This window comes from Pelophylax lessonae (genome assembly GCF_965119305.1).
Source record: "Pelophylax lessonae genome assembly, chromosome: 8".
NCBI lineage: Eukaryota > Metazoa > Chordata > Amphibia > Anura > Ranidae > Pelophylax > Pelophylax lessonae.
Genome location: NC_138775.1, coordinates 143,660,415 through 143,684,851, shown reverse-complemented (window position 1 = coordinate 143,684,851; position 24,437 = coordinate 143,660,415). Strand labels below are relative to the sequence as shown.

Here is a 24,437-nt window from a genome sequence, read left to right as displayed (position 1 = left end):
GTGTAGGCAATAAACATACCTTATGAAGCCTGACTGGGATGCTCCCAGGACATTGCTAAGTACTCCCAGGACATTGCTAAGTGAGGTCTAGGTGTTATTGTTCACCTCCACCATCACAGGAGTGAGCTCTTTCTCGGATTCACACCTCCTCACATGCTCTTTCTCTCCCCTGATACAGTAGCTTTGAGCTCAGCATTTGAGAGATCACTCCTGTGATGGTGGAGGTGAGTAGTGATGACTAGGCCTTACTTAGCAGCGTCCTGGGAGTATTCCAGTCAGGCTTCATAAGGTATGTAAATGACCTACACCTATAGGAAGGCCTTTATTCAACTTTAGTCAGAGTTGCACAGTTTGTTTTTATCTACAGATGACCCTTATCTGCATAGGCAGTTTTGTGGTAAAGGTGAACTATCCCTTTAACTTAACAAACCTCGCTAAAGTCAATCACTGCATCAGTGAAACACTGAAATGTATATTGCAAACAAAGTTATTTTAATCATAACAAAGAGTTAGGATAATGGCATGCTTTACTCCTAGGCTTGGTCATTAACATTAGCTTAAAATCCAGCATTAATCACTATCGTGCTCCAAGTCCATAGTAGTAGGGTTCATCAGGACGGTAGCCATATGCTGTTGTAGGCCGTCCAGGTATACCAGTCGGTTGTCCAAAATTATCAACACCAAGTCTACAACAAAACAGAAACAGCATGTTACTAACTTTTTTGTTGTGAGATAAACTTTTGCACATCATGTGTCAGTTCTTTTCATCTCTATATTAGCCTAGGTCCAAACTGAGCCTGTTTTGAAATCGCGTGACTTCAGCTGAGCTCGCAATATTTCAGTCCACGATTTCACAGACATCTGTGCGGGTTGTTGCACAGATATCTATTGAAATTGCCCCCCAAAGTCCCCAAAAGTAGTACAGAAACAACTTTTGGGAATTGGTGTGGCGGCGCTGCACAGTTGGCGTCGCAGCGATTCGGATGGTGCAATTGCACGCAATTGGCTCCGATTTGACATTGCATGTCAAATCAGACCAATGTGAACGTGGGCTTAAAAGCAGTTGATTCGATGAGCGGAAGGGGTTCATAAACTACTTCAGGCCTTAATCCCAGGACTATTTTGTAGAGGCCTCTGAGACATGCGTCAGTTATTGTAAAATCTCATTAAAATGTACCCAACAGAACAACCGTCAAAACTCTGATCTGCCTTTTATAGGGGTTGTGAGATTTCCCCGCTGTCAGAATACATTTACCAGCACTGCTGACTATAGCTGGCAGTGCTGATGGAGAGAACATTTACCAACAGGCTGGTTGTACACAAGTCAGGTCGATAAATTGGCTTGTGTACAACCACGGAGCGTCGACCGCCAGATTCACGAGGTCTGCGTACCAAGACCGGCGAGGCCAGTCTGGTGCCACCAGAATCACCGTGTGCGGTTCCGAGGCCAACCTGCGAAGGAACCTGGACAGCAGCTGAATCGGTGGAAAGGCATACATCAGACGATACTGACGCCAGGGCGTCACTAACGCGTCTGAGGCGTCTGCCCGAGGATCGCGCGTCCTTGCTACGAACCTTTCCACCTTGTTGTTTAGACGAGACGCGAACAGGTCCACATCTGGGGACCCCCACTTCGCGCACAGCATCTGAAAGACATCCGGGTGAAGGGACCATTCTCCCTGGTCCAGGGTCTGGCGACTCAGATAGTCCACCTGCCAGTTCTCCACTCCCGGAATGTGAACTGCAGATATCGCCGGGACGTGCGTCTCGGCCCAAGACAGAATGTCGGCTACTTCCCGAGCCGCTCGGGCACTCCTGGTGCCCCCTTGGTGGTTGATGTAGGCCACCGCTGTGGCATTGTCCGTCTGCACCCAAACCGGACGGCCCTGAAGCCTGTCCGTCCAACGCAGAAGGCAGAGATTTATTGCTCGCAATTCCAGAATGTTGATCGGAAGGGAGGGTTCCTCCTCCGACCAAGTTCCCTGGGCGGACAGAACGCCCAGAACACCACCCCAGCCCGACAGGCTGGCATCCGTGGTGATCACCGTCCATGAGAAAGGGCGAAAAGACTTGCCCCCGACACCGCCGGGGACCGGAGCCACCACAGAAGATCCCTTCTGGTATGATGACTCAATGAGATCCGTAGATCCAGAGATTGCGGTCGCCCGTCCCACACGGCCAGAATCTCCGCCTGGAGACCCCGCGTGTGAAACTGGGCGAAGGGAATCGCCTCGAAGGCCGAGACCATCAACCCCAGACACCGCATACACGTCCGGAGGGACGAGCACGGATTGTCCCTGAGGAACTGGACTGCGTCCTGAAGAGTCCGGAGCTTGTCTTCCAGCAGGTAGACCCTCGCTTGAGCAGAGTCTAGGATCATTCCCAGGTAGGGAAGACGAACCGACGGACACAGAGTTGACTTTGGAAAATTTATCGTCCACCCGAACTCCTGCAGAGTCTGCATCGTGATGGACACGTCCCTCACCAGGCCCTGACTGGTCGCAGACCGAATCAGGATATCGTCCAGATACCCCAGAACAGAAATGCCCTGGGCTCTCAATAAAGCCAGAACCGGCGCAAGCACCTTGGTGAAAACCCGCGGAGCCGAAGCGAGACCAAAGGGTAACGCCACGAATTGGTAATGATCCTCCGCAATGGTGAACCGAAGGTACCTCTGGTGACCCTCGAAAATGGGAATGTGAAGATACGCATCCTTCAAGTCGATGGAGGCCATGAATTCCCCCGGAACCAGGGCAGCCACCACCGAGCGCAGGGATTCCATGCGGAACTTGCGAACCCGCACAAAGCGGTTCAGAGCTTTCAAGTCCAGAATAGGACGTACCTTGCCCTCCTTTCTGGGCACAGTGAACAGATTGCAATAGAACCCCCGAAATCTGTCCCGATGAGGCACCGGAAACCACCATTCCTTGGGCCCGCAGGTCCCGCACCGCCAGGTGCAGATCCTGCAAGCGCTCCGGAGTCAGCTGAAGGTTTGAGGGGAAAAATCTGCCCGCCGGCCGAGAGAGAAACTCGATCTTGTATCCAGATCGAACGATTTCCTGAACCCACCTGTCCCGAATGCGGTCCAGCCAGGGTTGAAGAAAACCGAGCAAACGTCCCCCCACCCCAGAACCGGGTGAGGGCGCCCCTTCAGGCCGTATTGTTATGGGCAGCGGACCCGGACTGGCCAGACTTCTGCTTACCTGCCCACGGCTTGTTCTGGGAGCCTTGGCCCTTGAAGGGCTTGCCCTTATAGTGCGACCGAAAGGCCCGAAAGGACCCCTGAGAGGGCCTAAACGAGGTATTCTTCTTACCACGAACAAACTTATTCTTGTGAGTTTGGGGCAAGAGAGTGCTCTTACCCCCAGAAATTCTCTTTATCAGAGTATCCAAAGATTCGCCAAAAAGGCGAGATCCCGCGTAGGGCAAGTTAGCTAAAGTCTTGCGAGAAGATTGGTCAACAGACCAACATTTCAGCCATATCAGGCGACGGTTCAATACCGCCACACTTGAAAGACGCGCAGCCAAAGGGACCAAATCTAGGTTCGCATCACACAAATACATGAAACCCTGATGAATTTGATCCACCATAGCCAAAGTTGTCGGCGGGGCAGAGTCAGCCACCAGGGTGCTCCTGAGCACCTGCGTCCAATCCGCAATAGCCTGGGCTGCCATAATGGAAGCAAAAATAGGCTTCAGCATAGAACCAGCAACCGTATAAGAATGACGGGCCAGAGACTCCAATCTCCTGTCCATCGGGTCCCGGAACACCGGGGTATCCTCAGCAGGGATCGCAGTGGATTTATTTAAAATTGCCACTGCATGATCCACCTGAGGCGGCACACACCAGCGCTCATCAGTGGCGGGTGTAAATGGATAACGCAGCTTGAACCTACTCGGCACAGCAAAAGGCTTTTTTAAATTGCGCCATTGCTCATCAACTGCGCGCTGAAATTCCGTAGAGCAAGGAAAAACCTGCGATGTTTTGCGTTTCCTTTGCGTCCCATAAGAGGACATCAAAACAGGAGGACATGGTTCATCCTGCAAATGCAGCGTTGCTTGATAGAAGCAACCAACTCATCCTTGAGTGCAAGCTCTTCAGACGAGCCAGGGGGAGAATTATCAACCCCTTCTACCTCAGCCTCCCCCTCAGACCCCACAAGGTCTATAGATGAGTGAGACCCTGAGAAGGGCACTCCAGCCATAGCAGCCCCATCGCCCTCTGAATCAGAGGAAATAGACACTCTGGGCCGTTTTGTGGATCGATCAGCCACCAGCATCTGCACCTGAGCAGCTAAGTTTGCCACAATAGTAGCCAGATCAGCCCCCTCGGGGGATGCAGCAGCCCCTTGGCCCCCCACCAAGGTAGGTGGGAGGAAACTTGCAATCCTGAGAATCCATGCCCCAGTAATATTAGGAAAAAAAAGGAGTACTGCCCCTTTAAGACCGCGGCGAGCGTAGCCCACCGCACCCTACTGAATACACCGACCCCCACAGGGAGAAGCACACTGGGCAAGGAATACAGGAAAAGGAAAGGTAAAAACCTGGAGAGAGCACACAGGCTGCTGCCACCGATCGCTGTCTCAGAGCAAAAGGAAGTGATGCAAGACTGACCGCCCCATAAAGCCTATGTAAGGCTACACAAACATGGCCGCTCGGCTGAGGATTCCTTAGGCAAAGGGAAAATGGCGCCGACATGAGGCCTGATCGATCGCCGCCAAAATGGCGGCGTTTGGTGCCAAAATGCCGCCCTGTACCACACAGGACCGGTCACCATACATTTGCCGCAAAAAATGGCGGGTCGCCGCAGCGATCGCCGCACAGCATGCCTAAGCCCAGACTGCTTCATGCATTCACACAGCAGAGCGGGAGAGCCCCCCCCCCCTCGCAGCCCACAGACAGGCAGCTATTCCACACAGGAATCTGACAGGGAGCTCAGCATTCACACAGACATGCAGGGTCACACAGTCCCAGACTGACACCCAAATAGACAGGTCCCCACATAGATGTACACTTACCAGTCCGGATGGCAGGGGGAGCCTGCTCCAGCGATCAAACCGCTGCACTGAGGACAGGGAGTGTCGCAGCCAGGACGCAGTGGAACTGCGGTGCGAAACCGCAATGGCGTCCAGTGAGGTAGCCACCTCACCGATAGCATCCCTGCAGCGAACAGGGATGGGTCGTTCAATATGCCAGGGAAACCTGCGCTGAACGCTCGATGGCAGGCTGGGAAGCCCCTGGCCCTGATCCCTGGGATCCAGGGTGGCCAGTCCGAGACCCAGCTCCGCACGATCATCTTCATCCGAAGAAGCTAACTAATGCTGAAATCAACAGCTAAGTAAAAGAAAGAAAAAAAGACTCAAAATAAAATCAAAAAGAGAAAAGAAGCTGAGACTGAGAGCCCCAGCACAGGAACAGCCAGCCTACTCATAAGCTAGGCATTAGAAACTGAGTTGGGAATGCAGGAAGCAGGGAGGTATTGACTGAGGGGACCACACCCTGGGGGTGGGATATGCTAAAAGCTTTGATATTAATATATTCTGTTGCCTAGCTACTCCTGCGGAGCAAAGGTCAATAACCCCATTAGTGATGAATATGAAGTGGCGGCGACTGTCGGAGGACGTAAGAGAAAAAATCCTTTTAGGCTTGAAGATTACATAAAACCCCCACACATTATATATTTTCTGCAAAAAGACATCCTAGTGAATAAAATATTGTCACATAATATTACCACAAACACATTAAAAGTTAATTTTAGGGGGCACAAAAATGCAAAAAATTAAAATTAAATTTTGGTAAAATATAAAAGTCGAAGGTTGCACCGAGTAAATAGATACCCAACATGTCAAACCTTAAACATGTCAGCACCCTATATTTTCCATAGGTGATGCTTTAAAAGCTCCCTATAGGTCATCAGTTTAGTGTTACAAAGAAGGTCTTGTGCTAGAATTATTGCATTAATTCCGGTGTGCACGGCAATGTGTATCGCAATCTTTTTCTGAAGTAGGCGCCCCGCTGCGTGTGTTTACATTTGTATGTGCATATATATGTGGGGGTCCTCAATTTTTTGGGGGAGGGGATTTTATGTGTTAGGATGTATTTTAATTTTTTTAAATTAAAAAAAAAAATTACTTTTTTTCCATTACATAGGGGACAAAAGGTCCCTATGTGATGATTTTATTTTTGTGACAGGTTCTCTTTAATGAGATATCCAGGGTATAAATTGTCCTACATGTCTCCCCTGTACTTCACTGAATGTAATGCAATGCACATCGCACTTCATTACATTCTTTCCTGGCCTTGATGGACGGGGAAGTGACGTCAACATCTAGAAGGTGAGAAAAGCGGATGTATGTCTGCTTTCCTTCCTCCCCTCTACCCGGTGGCACCCACTATGCTGGTTAGGGGCCCAAAGATGAGCAAGCAGAGCCCAGGGTACATAGGGGGTAGGGAGCATTCGGGTGGCAGCCCAGGCACCAGGACAAAACTTCTAGTCACCATGGTGATCTGGCGACTAGACTGGGGACTGTTGAGTCCTCTCATAATGTAATATGTAAACAGCAAAAATTAGCAACAAGTTTACGTTTAACTAACATACAGTTCACACTATAACCCGCATGTGAATGGCACAGGATCTGCACCGCATTCCTGTGACATTCACTTGCGATTCAGTGTGGTGCAATTTGAGCCCAGTCATTTTGAATGGACTCAAATTTCACCAAAGAAGTGTAGGCACCTTTTTTGGAGCTGCACCGCAACCACATCAAATTGTCAATTTGTACCATGCTATCCAGTGCAGGCAAACCGCACTGGGTTTGGGGTGTCATTAACCTGACGCCTCCAGCAGTCTTTTTTACACCCCCACATATTTTCATGTCAGTTGTTTAGCCAAATAGAACCCTAATTTGCTATGTCACTGTTGCAAAGCTATGGAAGGGTACTTGACTTTTTTTTTACTATGTATGCATATATTTTTTATCTTGATAAAAGATCCTTCAGATTTTTGAACAAGCACAGCAAGTCCTAAAATCTTAGGCGCTCTGGTAAATAACAAAATTCTTTGCTGGAGGTAGTTTGACTACAGGGAAAACTTTTTTTTAGTTTTAGACAAAGTGGAGAGGGTTTAGAGCAACTGCCAAGTTTTTATTCCCGTCTGTGCCCCGGGTTAAGGAGATTCATACTATCAATTTCTCCTGTTTACCATTATCACTCTAAAGACATGCTGGTAGGTTAATTGGATCCTGTCTAAAATGGCCCTAGAATGTGAATGTGAGTTAGGGACCTTAGATTGTAAGCTCCTTGAGGGTAGGGACTGATGTGAATGTTTAATGTATATGTAAAGCGCTGCGTAAATTGACAGCGCTATAGAAGTACCTGAAATAAATAAACAATTAATAAAATAAATAAATCACCAGCAGTGAAAATGAAAGAAAATCCCCAAATTTCGGGTTTCCCAAGAACAGGAATAGAAAAGTAAACCTTCCAATGAAAACGCTAGTTCTGGTGACCCTAGAGACAACCAGGGACTCACTTTGGAGGAATTTCCTCTAACTTCTTGTTTTGACTATAGAAGTGAACAAAAATCTTCCCAATGGGACACAGATGGCAACAAAAAAAATTAACAGGTTATATAGCCCTTTCTTACAAAATGAAAAAAATGCCTTTAGTTTTACTTTAAGCATTAATTGGCACTTTTCTATTGATGAGGCTATTTGTTTAAGGTGGTGCACCAACATAATGCCAAACTCTTTCCATACCTAATCTACTATTTTTCATCGCAGCGTGTGGTTACTGAAATTAGTGAGGTGATATCTTCTCCACAGGAAAACAGACAGCAAAACAAACGTTACAGGGGTGTTAACCCTCCCCTATCCAAAAAACGTAAAAAAATATGAAGCTACACTTAAAAAAATGTATCTGTTCTGACTTACAAACAAATTCAACTTAAGAACAAACCTACAGATCCTATATGGTTTGTAAACCAGGAACTGCCTGTATACAGTATACCTATTAATCGTTATTAATAAAAACTATTTAGATCAATGTCAAAATTTTGTCCTCTAGGTGTTAAAGTATATAACAAAAAACATTTAGCTTCAGTTTGTGAGCTTTTCCTTTCAAAAATAGGTATCCTACACTTCCCTACTGTTCAATCCATCTCCCAGAATTGCAAACCAATCAGCTCTTTGGAAAAAAACAATATAATTCTTAAGGCCTCAACTAATTACTTCATATTATCAAGATAGAATACTGCAAAATTTTAGCATACATTATTTCACATTTAACCAACAATTTTTATTTTTTAATTAAATGAATAATGTAAAAATCCCCTATACATTCCCTTCAAGGATCTTACCATATCTTAATAATTTAACTTTTTTTTATCAACATTGTGCATGAAAAGGGAGCCATAAGTGTTCATTACCCATTTCTGCTCTGACACTGAGTAAAGTAATGGACAGGACATTTCCAAACCAAGCTGCTGTGAATATTAGTGCATTAGACAATGGCCTTCCAAACAACAGCTTGCTTTGCATATTAGGACATACATACAGTGGCTGCAAACAGAGATAGAGAGGGCAACAAAGCATATATTGAGATACTAACCCAGTGCCAAACGAGTGCTGACCAACAAGGTCTCCATTTTGCAGCTGATAATCATTGAAAAAGTCTGGGCTCACTGCAACTTCAGGTGGCATCATTCCTTCTAGGAAAGAAAACAGAACATATATAAAATGTACCTTCAGAAAGTTTACTTCTTCTATATAAAATAGATTTTCACAGCTCTTTCAGCAACATTTTTTAAAGTTAGGCTTAACTTATGATGTCTAAACACAACTGGTATATGTGCTAATTACACAGTATTGAGTAAATGTTGGTAAAGGGAAACATGTTATTCAATAAATACTGTATACATAAAATACTAAAACTACATGCAAAGAATACAGGTTTACTGATAAATGAGAATTCTAATGGTTAAAAGTAGAATAACTTACAAACCCTTTCACTAAAGAAATCATTCAGCTATAATTATTAATTTTAAAAATACAGAAAGAAAATAAAGAAAGATGCAAAAAGTGAACAATTTTGAACAGATGCATAGTTAATGACTGCTGCAAATCATAACAAATATTTTAAAGGCGGAACATTACCTTTAGCAGGTTCCTTGACTGTAAAGGATAGGAAAGTTTAATTCCTCTTTAAGGCTGTCTGCCTAAGAATGCAGAGCAACTGTGCATGTGCAGAGCAGGATGAAACAGTGTATTACTGGATTATAAACAGCATAGACCCTTATTTTTAATGTTTTACATAGCTATAACTGCAAAAGGGGCCAGCCTGAAGTGATATGGCAGGAATTAATTACCTGACTAAAGTTCCACTTTAAATATGAAAACTGAATGAAGATTTAGGTTTTAGGGCCCATGTACACAGGGCGGTTAAAAACATCTTCTGAACGCTGGAAACTGATGGTGAGAAACGTCCCTTTTACAGCTTTTACATACCATGTTTATGCGAGTTTAGCAGCAGTTATAAGCATTTGATGTTAGAAGCGTTTTTACAGATAACTTTAGGAGACTCTCCCAAATGCCCACACTGCATGAAAAACAAGTAAACTATTAACTTTTTTTAGCCATTCTGTGAGAGAAGAGAGAGCAGTGTGCTTGTGGATAGCGGTCTTATTTTTTGTGTTTTCACTATGGATCCCATCATGAGCATGTGTGAGCAAATGCTCCTGATGTTGCTGTTGCTGATGCTCCAAAGATGTAGAAAACTGAGTGAGAGGACCAGAGTTCATCACTACTGGACTCATCCATCAATGCAGGCAACAGAATGGGGTGAAATTTGTGTTTTTCAACATTTTTATATGTTCAAAAATTATCAGAAATATTTTCCCCTTTAAAAACGCTTATAAAAACGCGGGTTACCGCAATTAAATAGCATTTGCGTTTGAAATGCCAGTAAACTACAGACCTGAACACTATTTTTCTTTCATAAAAATGCCAGTAACAGCAAATGCTTCTAAACTACTATAAACGACAAAGAGGAGAGTCCAGGGGCTGCTGAAAAAAATGCCCAACTGCTCCTAAACATCAGTTTGGCAGCTGCAGTGTACATGAGGCCAGTGGTTGTAAAGGCACAAGGTTTTTTACCTTCATGCATTCATGTAAGCCCAGCAGACCCTCCTATTACCTAACTGAGCCCCCCCTCGATCTAGCGATGTCCACGAGAGCCTTGCTTTTTTGGGGACTCACACTCCTGATTGGCATTTGGCAGCAGCAAGCCTCCCACTGCTGTCAATCAGAGCCAGTGAGACAATTAGGAGACGGAGGGGGCAGAGTCGAACTGTCGCTCCGTGTGTGAACGGACATACAGAGCTGAAGGTCAGGAGCTCACCTTCTTGGGTGCCTCCAGAGCAAGCTAATTTCTGTGGGGACACAGCAGGAGGAAAGAGCCAGGTGCGCTGGCGAGGGACCCCGAGAAGAGGAGGATCTTGGCTGCTCTGTGCAAAACCACTGCACAGAGTAGGTAAGTATAACGTGTTTGTTATTTTAAAAAAAAGGCTTTAGTATCACTTTAACTCATAGACCAGAGGGTCAGCATGTTCTTGACAGTGGTAACACATAACGTGCTGAAAAAGTATGGCTGACATTATCAAGAGTGTAAAGCAACACATCTGTTAAAACTATATAGATTAATTATATATAAAGTTATCAATCATGGTTTAGCAGAGTTGCATAAAGTACTCGAAACCCATACTTGAGTAAAAGTACAAGTGCTCGATCAAAAAGTGACTTGAGTAGAAGTGGAAGTGCTTGATCAAAAAGTGACTTGAGTAGAAGTACTAAAGTATTCAACATTTTTTGTACTTAAATATTGCAAGTAGTTTTTTTTTTAAATTTTGCTACTCAAGTACTGAAAGTAAAAGTAACAGTAGTTTTTAAAAAAATGTGCTACTCAAGTACTGAAAGTAAAAGTACAAGTACTGTGTTATGTAGTTATTAAAGAAAGAAGTCAAAAGTTTATTAAAGTTAAAGTTATTAAAGTTAAAGTTATTAAAGAAAGAAGTCAAAAGTCAAAAGTACACATGACATTATACTACACATTTTTTTGAGCTTCATGAAACCTGCCATCTACTGTTCTGGCAGTGGTAATTTTTATAATAGTAACGAGTAACTAGCAGCACCAAAAAAAAAATATCGGAGTAGAAGTATTGAAATCATCGAAAAAATGTAGTGAAGTAAAAGTGGAAGTAGGAGAAAAAAATTCTACTCTAGGAAAGTACAGATACCGCCTTTCGGTACTTAAGTACAGTAGTGAAGTAGTTCTACTTAGTTACTATACATCTCTGTGGTTTAGGCACCCATATATTGTCATGGATTTATTCTTCAATTTTTATGCTATTATATTTCTCTCAGTGCAGGCAAGGCATCTTTTGAACACATTTTTTTTTAAACTCCACTTAATTTTTTCTACAATCACACAAATACAAGTGGGTGCTGATAAGTATTGAGCCTTACCCAGAAAAAATTGAGCTAAGAAGCTGTTTATTGCAGGGTGTACTGACCAATTTGTTTATATTCAATGGTGCAAAAACCAACTACCTATCATTTTACCTTATCTTTCTTTTTCAGGTCCAAAGTGAACATGGCAGCACCTTCAGAAAATATCAATGTGGAAGAGCATAGGACCATAATCAAGTTCCTGTTTCTACAAGGGAAAGGTGCAAAGCAGATCCATAATTAAAGGTCACAAAATTTGGGTAATGGTGGCCCTTCATATGTTAATTACAATGGGTTGTCAATTTTAGTGAGAGAACCAGTGGAAGGCCTATTTCTGTCTCTGTGCCTGCAAATGTCAAAGCCATACATGACATGATCATAGAGGACCGCCGAATATCAGCCAAAAGTATTGCTACATATCTGGGAATATCATGTGAGAGTTGGTGCCATTATCCACAACGACTTGGAAATGAGAAAGCCTGCAGCAAAGTGGATCCCAAAACTTCTGACAACCAAACAAAAGTGGAAACATGTGGAGACATCGGTGGCTGTTTTGGAACATTTTGCAAGAAATGAATCAGATTTGCTGGACAAACTGGTAACTGGTGATGGGACATGGGTCTACTGTTATGACCCTGAGACAAAGGAACAGTATAAGGAATGGAGGCACAGTGGTTCCCCCAGGCCAAAGAAGTTCTGTGTGCAAAGGTCAGTGCAGAAGCAAATGGCAACAGTTTTTTTCAGGATAAGAATGGAGTTCTGCTGGTGGACTACCTCCAAAGGGGTTCAACCATTAATGCAACATATTACTGTGGTTTATTGACAAAGCTGAGGAAAAATATCAAGGAAAAACATAAAAAAAAGCTCTCTAAAGGTGTCATCCTGTTGCATGACAACGCCTCGTTACACACTGCAGTTGACCTCCTTATACTTTCAATTGATGCCCCATCCGCCCTTTTTTCCGGACCTAGCTCCTTCTATTATCTGTTTCCCAAATATTAAAAAAACACCTAAAGGGACAATGATTTTGGAGTGTTCCGGAGGCAACTAATGCTGCAAATGCGTGATTAGACCAGCAGTCTGAAGAATTTTATGTGCAGAGACTTAAGGAGCTGCAAGACAGAAGTCGCAAGTGCACAGACTTACTGGGGGAATATGTAGAATAGTGTGGCAGTTACAGTTTCCTAGCTCAATTTGTTCTGGGTAAGGCTCAATACTTATCAGCACCCCCTCGTATATGCCTCAGCTGTTCCTGTAACATCCTTTGCAACTGTTGCTGATCCCAAGCCAGCATTTCTCTATTTCCACTCTGCCCATGGTCTGCAATATGCAAATTACAGGAGCAAATGCCCTGTTCTACATTTCCTTTGCAATTAATGCATCAATCAGTTTGACAGGATAATAAATATCTCCGGTTTTGCATAATGCAGAGTAGAGGTGGGGAAGAGTTTGAAGAAACAGTGGGTTGGGGCCAAATATTGTACATTGTTAACCACCCCACCACAGTCTTTTTTGCAGATTAAACCTGTGCCCACTGCATTATAAGTGCATGCTCAGCAACTAAACTAACAAGCACTTTGATTAGGAAATTCAACATGTCTACAAACAAAAGAAAAATGTATTCTATCACACTAAGAATAGAGTATAAGCATAGTAGTAATAACAAGGGATCTCTTAAAGCATTTCATTTTCTGGATTTGTGCTTGCCGTACTATGTACTTGTAATAAAAAGTATCCTGTTCTCTTTGTTTTGCTGGCTTTGTGTGAAATCCCTGGTGTTCCTGCCAGTCCCTCTGTTTTCCTATTAAAAACTGACTACATTAAGCAGGAGAACACAGCGTGGTCCGTTCTCTATGCTGTGAACTCAGCCTGCTCTCCTGCAATGATCACACTTGTCCTGACATACACAACTGCACACCCTTCCACTAGGAAGCTCAGTGTGCTGCAGCTTTCCTTCCCCCAGCTCTTATGCAGCTGAGAACAAGGGAATTTATAATGTTTTTTTAATTTCTATTTTAAACTGAAAGGGTTGTTTTACAAGGTGAGGGTTTACAATTACTTTAAGGTTAACAGGTTGCACATATGGCACAATATATAACAGCATGAATGCTGTTTTTTGAAGTATACCAAACAAACTCTGGCAGCCATCGTGTGTCCCAGAACAAATGTATGTCAGGTCACAATAGGCAAACTTTTGCTAGTAAACATCGCCATCCCTTCAACATTCACCTGAAATTTGCTGGATAGAGCTATGACAGATAGGAGGAGGGATAAAAAGATTTTAGCTGCAATTGTTTTGCCCAGATACTAAAAATATACAGTAGACTAGAAGGTATACCAGAACTCTAAATTGAAGCTATGTCTGCATACCAAGTTCAATTAATGTAAATGTATACTTTTTTAGTCAAGGACTTGTAACATCTTACATGCTTGGTCTTCAGACGGGAGGAATGCATTTAAAGAGAGGGAGGATGTGGCTATCATTGTAGACAGTGTAGCTGTCTGGGACCATGCTAATCAAATGGCTTCAATACTTTCTATTTTACTAGTCTAAACCAGGTATAAAGATCATTCTGATTTCCTTTGCTGCACGTTTCTTTCAGGCCAGTGACTTAAATAATTCAGTCACAGATAGAAAGGCAACTAGCAGTTTCAAAAAGGTTTCAGCAATGACAAACCACAAATAAAAAAAGAAAGGCAAACTAACATTTTCAATGTCATATTATTCAAACTATGACGTTATAAGTCTGCCACATTAACCACTATTCAATGCATACTGCATTTACCTGCACTATAGTACAAGTCAGGTCTCTCTAGAATGTCACCTTCATGGATAAATGGTTCAATAGGCTCATCGCCATATAAATATTGCTCATTTTCATCCATCTGGCGACTCTCCACCATTTCAAGCCACTGAGAATTGTGCCAGCGAAACTTCTCACTCTGTATCTTTTTTGCCCATTCTTCATCATATTCCTGAAGGGAACGGAATGAAATAATCATAAATGTTTTAACACATACACCAAAAGTTGTAATTTGAGCTGTAGAAGGCTTGACTAACAAATACGGAAAGTGTCTGACATTGCATCTCCCATACAGGGTCAGCGCCCTAGGCAATACCAGCTTACTTGCATCTCCCCCCCAAGAAATAAAGGCCGCAGATGCAGCCTGTGAGGGAAGCTTTTTCACCTCCTTGCAAACGTTAGCTGCCTGTGGAGGCTGACTGAGGAGCTGGGAGGAAGTGATGTTGCATGCAGCATGGCTTGCGAGGAACCTCGCTAGCTGGATACCTCTTCAAGGATTGGCTGAAGTCTGCAAGAACACCTTTGACTCCAGCTATCATCATCTTATTCTGCAGTGGTATTCGGAATGCCAGTGCGGTGTGTGGGGAACAGGGCAGCTATTAGAAATTTTAAGGCCCCTTACACAGCTTAATGTCTGGGCCCCCTGGGCCTGACCCCCCTTAGATTAGAATTCCCCCCTTACATCAGGGTCCCCAGAGTCCCCCTTCCTTTCATCAGTGTCCCCAGTCTCATCGCACCTTTACATCAGGGTCCAAGTATTGTAAAGAGCCCAGCTTACATCAGGATCTGTTTCTTCTCATTGCAGCAGTTGGCTTCAGGACAGGTGGAAGCTGGAAGGCTGGGCATTGGGACTGGGTAGGTTTGAAGGAAGAACTTCCTTCTCCTCCTCTGAATGCTGAGACTTGGGGGAGGTTAAAGCACATGATTGGTTACTAGGACATGGGCAGTCCTAGCAACCAAACCCCAGCACTGAACAGCGGGAAGTGGTGGATGCTGTCAGCTGCCGTCGTACATTCAAGGCCAACCCTGATTGCTGCACAGCCTGAGCTGTTGCTGAGTGGCATGCCTGTGGCAGCAGGGACGCTGACTGGCTATTTGGGCAGAGGGGAGTTTGGACCCAGCAATGACTGGTTGACTGGGGCCAAGGCCCTTTGGGATACGCGGGCCCCCTACATATGCATTGGCTGTCACCCCCTGAGGTGGCCCTGGAGGGGATCAGCAGCAGATTGTGTGGGGAAGCCAGCGGAGTGTTATGAAGTATAATTACATTCTAAAAGTTGCAGCCATGTTTTAAAAAAGCGGACACCTACAAGCAAGATACAGGCATTGAGGACAAAAGAACAAGGATGACCCAAAGAGAAATGGGCCGACCTAATTGCTCCCATCTTGTCAGGAAACCCACAAAAGACATATTATGACTCCACTCCTGAGATTGCTAGGGTCTAAGTCCCCCTGAAACTTGGGACTCTGACCCACGCGGGGTTGACAACAGCTGTTTTATACAGTGGGTGCACTAATGGAGCTAACAATTAGATCAGCTGCCATGGTCAAAAATGCAAGATCTGACCAGCGACCAAGTGGTCAAGCCAGACTGTGTTGGTTCCCAAGCCTATCAGCACTCTGTGGTTCTGTAATGATTTCCAGAAACTTAATGAGATGTCAAAAGTTCTTGCTTTTTCCATGTTCTGGGTGGATGAATTAACCGAAAGACTAGGCCAGGCCTGATACATGACCACTTTAGACCTTATAAAGGGATATTGGCAGATAACCTTAACAGAAGCCAGCAGGAGAAAACGTCTTTCTCCCAAAACTAGAGGTGAACCACATGCTATGCCCCTTTCACAAATACACCTTAGTGTATTTGGATGACATTATCACATTTCAGTAGAGACTAGGAATCCCATTTACCAAAAATCCAGGCAGTGTTGGACATCTTAAGGAGAGTTACTTTAACAGTAATTACAGTGCAAATTGCTTATAAGTAGATGCACTTACCGCTATAATATCAAGAGTGTTATCACACACTTTTCGAATCTCTGCATTTTTATCATGCATTAAATCTATCAGGTAAGCAGGAGCCTCTGCATTAAACTGTTAAGGAAAATGTAATACACCATTCGTTGAACACATTTTGCTGTACAGAAATTACAATTTGTGTCACATTTGCCACCTTATCCTGCATTGAGAAGCATCCTGAATGTTTTGTAGCCAATTGTGAATTTCATCTACCCCCTCATACTGTGTCCAACATGCCACATAATTAGCACTTATTTAATTTAGGCCTGATGTCATCTATCTATTCATAAAAAGATTTAAACGCTGTCATTGCTGACATGTTTTTGGGACTGGTATGCTTACTCTGGCATTATTACCTAGTGAGTCAGTAGGCTGAAATAAGTATGCATGGTGGGAAGGGAACTCTTTAGGCCAGTTGTTGTATACTGTACCTGTGAGATGCACATTTTTATTGTTTAAAGTAAATCTGTCATGCAAGAAATACTGTGGTGGGCAGTGCTGAGCTTCTCCTAAAAAAAAGCATGTTATGCTGGGGTCTACAATGTTAATACTTTGAGTTACTGACATGGAACAAACATCAATATCTGTGTAGCAGTTCCATGTATTTTACTCAGAAAGCACTAAAGCTATATTGTCAATGTGACAGCCTGAGAACTAGCTTTTAAGAAAAAAATGGGTCTGCAATGGAAGCCCCTGTATTTCTTTATTGATAAGGTTTTTTAAAGTAATAAAAGAAAAAGGAAATCAACCACTCCTCTGTAAAATCCAGTGTAAGATGTCTCACTGATATCTATCTAAGGAGTGGGCTAAGCACACTAACTCCTGGCTTTCTCCAACATAAGCCTCCAGCTAAGAGGAAAACATAGCTGGTCTATGTGCTATGGCAAAAACAGGGGGGGGGGGGGTAGACAATACTATAAGTAGGGCAGACAGAAAAGGCCAAAAAGTGGTAAAAACTGAAATAAGGCAGAAGGTAGGCAGTGAAGAGGTGATATAATGCTTCCTCACTGCCTGTCAGATGCTCTCTAAAGAGCTATCCAAACACGGTTTGCTCTTCAGAAAGCACCACACATGTGAGCGAGGCCTTATGGTGACACTGGGACTGGAGTGGTGATGAATCGGGGCACTATGACTGGCTTAACTAGTTTGCGACATTGCACAGATGTGGCAGTGATCATAAAAAAGGGTTTTCCTGGGAAAATCCAAGACACAAGAAATGTGAACAGCCTTCCCAGAAGAGTTAAAGCTGTTATAGATGCAAAGGGTGGGCCAACTCAATATTGAACCCTATAGACTAAGACTGGGATTCCATTAAAGTTCATGCGTGTGTAAAAGCAGGCATCCCAATACATTTGACAATATAGTGTGTGTGTAGGTGTGTATATATTTTTTTAACTTCTGGTCACCAGAGAAAGCTACTATTGATCAGAGGCAATGGCTGCTGCACTGGCACACAGTGTGATCAGTGTAGCAGCCAATGTCGCTGATCAATAGAGAGAACAGCACATTGTCATAATAAAAATAGTTGGGTTGGGAGCAACAAAGGGATAAAAACATGAGGCTATACAGCCACTGCAGCTAGATTTCCAGTCCTCAAATGTGCGATTGGAGGGTTCGCTTTCTGTAGCATATACTATGTGCATACTGTAGACGCGTGCATGGGGCACACCCTAATTACCCCATGTGCCAGTGGTGTATCATCCAAGTGTGCAGTGCATGTAGGGCACAAGGGCCCCAAGTGAAGGGGGAAGGGCACTGTGCCATGACACACAATGCACATATGGAGTAAATAAAGGCTAATCCATAATATTTTCTTGGGCCCATCATTTTGATTAAAGGGGCCCAAGAGGCAAAGCAGCAACTGACTTTTTTCTTTATTTTCCGCTTGCCAGCGGAGGCAGCCAATGCTAGGATTGTAGTTCCAGTTGCCCACAGACTCCTGGCAGCCCTGGCAGAGTGAAATATAGCTGCCCCAGTAAGCCCTTAGGGCAGACTGAGGGCGGGGCTGTAGCTGGCAATGTCTGCGAGGCTCAGAGTGGGATTATATCAATCAAATGGCGGCGGGCATAAAGCAGTGCACTTTGATTGGTAAGAAGGATGAGTCTACAGTAACACAGGCTGTAGACAGTGTTTGCACAATATACTACTACTACTCCTAACAGGGGTAGTAATAGTTACAGTGCAAACACTGTCTCCAACCACAACTCACTCAGCGCCTGTGATCACTATCATGATAACAGATAATTACAGATGCTGAATAAAATAATTCATTCTAGGTTTCGTTCTGGCTTCTGTGTTACAAAACTGACTAGTGTGCACTGCAGTGCAGGCAGTGTGCATGCGCCAATTGCCACGCATCACACTTACAATTTTTTTTTTTTACAAAATTTATGGAAATGTCACACAGTGGCTCTTCATAACGTTCTGGCATGTAGTATATTTTTCAAGTGCACACATACGTATACACATATACGTGTGTTTGAGCTTTGGGGTGCACATCCTAATGCAATATGCTGCGCACACCTATCACTAAGTAATTTCCTGTTTGCTATGTGACTAATCAACTTCAAACTTCCAAGGCAGGCATGAATGTAACAGTGGCTGTGACAAATTTCTCAATACATATTTCTTGTTTTATCACTTACAAAAAGCAAAACCATACATTCAAAAACATGACAAATTAACATTTGATTTTGGAGTAAATATGCTTTCCCAAACCACATTCACTGTTAGAAATTTGTTTGAGAAAAATTTTCCATTGTGCGCCTACTCTTAACTGTGGCCAAAAATGAAAAACAAACAAATGTTCCTAAAATGAAACATTTCAATCAAAATTCTACTAGTGTATGGTCAGTATAGGGTAGGTAGGGTGTTTTCTCTGAATGCATCTTGAGGCTTTATCTTCAGATTCAATATCTGTGTACCTTTTGAGCATACAAGATTAACTGACAAAATCATACTTACACAATTATAACGGATACATACAGTTACACTTTCTATTTTTTTTACAGTTTATTGGTATAAAAAAACAAGGATACGAGTTTCCTTTATGATAACATCACGTGTTGCTTGGTGGAAAACCATTTGGTAAAATACATAAACAATTTGGCAAACAAATTCATCATCTTCTTGCTGAGCTGTAAGACAAGAAAAAAACTGTCCAATTTCACAAATTTATTTTACAGTTGGCCACAAGAACTCATCTTTGCAGGAAGCGAAAACCCATATTGCATGCTGTCTGATGCCCCGATTTTTTACATCTTCATCTAAGGTTTCTTCATTTCCTCTATCTTAGGTAACCAATAACTATACAATATACAGCAACAGCTGTAACAGGTGGTGAAAGTTTACCTCCAGGGCGCCACATGGGCGAGTGGCATCCCGATATGTGTCCATCTTTGACTGCAATAGGTATACGAGATGTGGATTTACATGAGAAAGACTGAGCACTCCTGATATACGCTCCTTTCTAATAGGTTTGTGCAATAACAAATTTGTGTTCTTCCCATAATTTTCTTTTCTTTATGTCAATTGAGGGACACAGAAAGCCTTAAAGCTTGTAAGTAAAGTAGGAAAATGGACAAGAATGCTACCAGAAAGCATTCACAAAATGTTTCTCAAAACAAAACAACATTTCTGAATAATTGTTAAGCAAATACAGTACTACCAACTAAGCATACTGACCTATAAATGAGAGGATAGAACCCACCAGAAGAAAGGACAGAGCTACTATACACAAGCATGAGGCAGGGAGTGACCAACGTGATCATTTAAAGCCATTAGGAGGAATGTAGCTACAGGAAGAATTCACTAGACTTGCCTACAGTCCCTATACTGCCTCACTTACACCTATAAAGGTAATAGACCAAGAAAGGGCAGAAATAGTGCGCTGCTGGATTGGAAAGAACATCAGTTCCCTATACAGTATCTAGAAAGCAAGTCATGGCCCTGGGAAATGTGATGTAAACAGTAAAAAAGCATATTAGGAACCCAGTCAAAAATATAGGCTAAAATTAGTCTGTTCAGAAACAAAACAGCAGCATAATATGCCAACCTAACATTTCACCCTGCTGTAATGGGGTGCCCAAGATAACGTCTTTTAAGGATAGATATCTGAGCCTTCATGCTAAGAAAGGCTGAACTAGAATGGGAGGGAACCATACCTGTGAAAGAGAGTGGCATCCATGTCTTGAAATGCCACTGGGAAGGTAAGTGACCCTGTGGTGATCAGGTCAGTTTAAGATGTTTTATAATCTGTATTATGGATGTTTAGACAAGGGTTTTTCCCCAAGCTTTAACCATTTGCTGGCATTTGACTGTAAATGTAATATATACTATATATACCATCCAGTATGTCCTATATGAGAGCAGCAGGTAATGTTCTGTGGAAAAAAACTCACCATTCAGTAGTTCAATTAAAGCTGGGATGATCCCAGATTTTGCCAACAGAGCAGCACATGAATCATCCATAGACACTGTTCCTATCATTATAACCACTTCTAACACAAGATCATCTTCTGCAGCTCCTATATCAAAAAGGAAAAGGCATCAACAAACAAATATGTTATATCTATAATACTAAAATGCTAACTCATAAAGTAGTGAATTTGTATCAGATACACCATTACAGTATGATAAGAAGACTTTCTCCATTTTACCAATCAGGATTAAACTATATGTAAGATTTCCAGTGCAGGAAATGGAGATCTCAGTGATTATAACTAAGTAGTAGCTAACACCACAAGTATGGTAGTTCTTTAGAGACACACCAGTGTGTGTGTGTGAGCGTATTTCTAATAAAGGGGAACGAGTAACACATGGCAACCAGCTATAAACATTACCACGGCTTTGCTGGGACTTGTAGTTCAAATCAGATTCATGATAATTCTGCACAACTTTGGGTTTTGCTAGGCATTGCACTTCCCTGTACAGATAGTGCATCTATTGTGTTTTAACTCATGCCCTCTGCTTTGTCCCATTAGAATCATTTATGTGTCTGTAGAAACAAAGGTCTCAACATACCCCACTGATGTCTCCCCTGTCTCTCTACTACTACAAGTCCAAGCATGCCCTGTTGGTATTGTTAGTGAACCTCCTGTCCCTGTGGAACTACATGTTTCATTATTCAAAATGACTCTAAAACTCGGCATGCCCCATTGACACCTATTCTGTCATTCTGCTGAGGACTGGTGCTGGGGTGAGGTTGACAAACAAACTGCACAATAGCCCATGGCCATCCAATCTCCCCAGGGCCTCTTCCAACAGAATGCTTTAAAATGTATGCCATGAATTTCATGTTTTCTATAAGGTATTTGCCCAACTTGCCATAATTCTACTATTGATTTTGGAAGTACAATGTTGTATTACTACATTTTGTGTTCTCAGACTAGCTCAATAATGTTAAGATCAGGGTTCTGCAGGGGACAAACCTGTTGCAAAATACTGTGTTGTTATTTTCCCTTCAGAAATGTCTTTATGACCCTAATCTTTATTTGGGGCCATTGTCATGCAACAGATTAAAGACAGAGCAGATGCTTTCCCAAAAGGTAAATAACCCCCCTGTACATTTCAGGATTGATGGTACCAATTTGTATGCAGAGTTGCTTGGCTTGGTTTCCACCTTAGAGGAGCAGGTTTCATAGCTAACCACTGAGTTGCTGGCCATCAACCTTGCTGGTTTGTTCATACTTCTTCAGAAAAGCTTGGACAGTACATCTTAAAACACCTGTCAGCTGTAAAATTTCTACTAGGGAGAAACCTTGCTGATACAGAATGACCCCCTGTTCCTTGTTGCTATACAGTATTCACTTTTGGGATTCTGAAAGATTTTAAAGTAATCTACCACAAGTTCGCCTCTTTAATATTGTTATCCCTTGCTTACTTTGATTCCAACAACACAGCTATCTCGATTTCACTTGATAAATTTGGAATGAGAATGACCTACATATTAAAGTATTTGATCATAAGCACCGGTTTCCTTATTGTCTTGATAAGGCACTGGGCTGTAGAACTAAAAAGGTTTTCATAGCCAGGTGCACTATGCAGTTAAAATTGAGATAGGTCTGTGCTCAAGCTTCAAAAGCCTTCCACATATACAACACATGCAGTACTATAGAGCTGTAACCACATGTTGACCCTTACATATTCGTAGCAAACCTTTGTTTAAAAAACAGGGATTCTGAGTTTGCATATATCGCAATACATGTTCAAGCTGACCAACTTCCTGAAAGTGATCTTGAACGTATGGGCATACCAGCACAATTCAAGGGAATAGTGGATGATGCCATCAGGTGACAATAGTAATTTATGCATGTAAAAAGGTGTGCATTAAAATGATTCCTCTCTGGCCAGCTCACCTCCAGTTGTGCCTGTTTGCCCCAATATAGCAGTACATGTTTATGCTATTTATTAAGTATGAATTTGGCAATCTGCACTGTAGTGCCATAAACCCCCCCCCCCCCCCAAAAAAAAAAAACACAACAAAATCTAGACTTATGACATTTTACACTTCCTCTCTTACAGCAGGAGCCCCCCCCCCCCCAATAAACATATTTCCCCTAGCTTGGCTCCAACCCAGTAATCGCCCACAGCGACGCCTATATCAGTCTTCATTAAAGTCTTGTAAAAGTCATTTACTTTTCAATGACAGGGTTTACCTTATGTATCCCACAGTGCAATTGATAACATGACTGGAACAAGACCAGAAATTAGTATATTTCCTATTGCTACTTGGGAGACAATTGGTATGGTGGATTGTTAAACAAGAAGAAAATCAATACACAAGTAGACGTGATGCATTTTGAAAGAATATGTTCTGGACATCCACTAATTCAGTGATTCTTGATCCTTTTTGAGTCACAGACCCGTTTAGGAAGTTGATGAAAGCCAAGTACCCCCTCCCCAGAAATAGTCATATAAACACAACTTTGCATGTAATATGACATAAACAAAGTTTAAAAAAGTAAACAATCTTAACTAAAAACGCAGTCCTTTTAATGCAAAAATGAATAGCCACTCATTACAAAAGTGAAATACAATCATCATGTGCAAATCAAACAAAGCAATTTTGATTTTGCTCAAATCTACTGCTATTATTACTTAAGCACTTACTATTATGGAGTGGCAAGAAATGGGCGGTTGATCGGAGAACAATGATACAAAATTTAAATGGTCCAACATTGGTCAAACATGGGTCAGCAAAGAGTCAAAAGACACTTGGCGCTATAAGCACCAAATTGGTGCTATAAACAGTGGCAGGGTGCATTTTCTTTAATTTCTTTCAATGAGAAACTATTGATGGGGCAAAGGGGAAGGCTGTATAGTGAATGTATATGTTAGCTTTTATCTGACCCTTGCAGAACCCCTGAAACCCATCCATGGACCCCAAGTTAAGAACCCCTATACTAGTTGAATGGGAGTTACATCGCTTTATTTTATCTTATATGTTTTAGTTTGGAGAAGAGGAGGGAAGTTCTTTTGAAGACATCAACTACTGGCTCAGGGCAAAATTAACCCCCTCAACCACCACCCAGAGCCACTCTGAAAACTCTTCTAGTTATTTAAGATTGGTCTCAAGAAAAAAAGTCACTTGGCCTGAAATGGGAATGTAAAATTTGGCCAGTATAATCTTCTGGCCGTAAAGGTCCCCTTTAAGAAAAAGGAATTTTCCTTATTAATTTGAGTGCTGATTAGACATATGCCGGTTTTCGGTAATTCGATATATCGCGGTATTGCATAGCCACGGTATTGTTATTGTGGCATTTTTAAAATACCGAGTTTATCTGCTCCTCAGTCTGACTTGTGAATTGATACATTTCAGTGAGCTGGATGACTCATTCACTCAGTGCTGGTTCACACTGCCGCTACCACTAAAGTAGCGTCGCTTCCAGCGCGACTTTGACGCGATTTTGACGCGACTTTGACGCGACTTAGCGCGACTTAGCGCGACTTTGACGCGACCTAATCGCGAGGCAACTTTTTATTTGGCCAATCACAGAGCTGAAAATTGACAGGTACACTTAGACCCCCCAGACACTAAATACAAAAAAATGACATGCCTGCCTAAAAAAAATGCCCGCTAAATGCCTGCAAGAAAAAAAGACAGCTGGTAAGACAC

General features: G+C 42.7%; 1 protein-coding gene across 2 annotated transcripts in view; it reads right to left on the bottom strand.

Moving 5' to 3' along the window:
* Positions 1-256: 256 nt before the first annotated feature.
* The window catches only part of KIFAP3 (kinesin associated protein 3), a 161,879-nt gene continuing 137,698 nt past the window's right edge, over positions 257-24,437 (bottom strand). The window contains exons 15-20 of one of the 2 annotated variants that reach the window (XM_082265121.1): positions 20,722-20,847; positions 19,360-19,458; positions 16,301-16,386; positions 14,288-14,477; positions 8,608-8,707; positions 257-686 (exon numbers count right to left, since the gene is read on the bottom strand). In XM_082265121.1, the coding sequence (XP_082121247.1) occupies positions 578-686; positions 8,608-8,707; positions 14,288-14,477; positions 16,301-16,386; positions 19,360-19,458; positions 20,722-20,847 (710 nt within the window). In that variant the 3' untranslated portion in view covers positions 257-577. The remainder of the gene's footprint in view (positions 687-8,607; positions 8,708-14,287; positions 14,478-16,300; positions 16,387-19,359; positions 19,459-20,721; positions 20,848-24,437) is intronic. The other variant, XM_082265122.1, reaches the window with a different exon arrangement.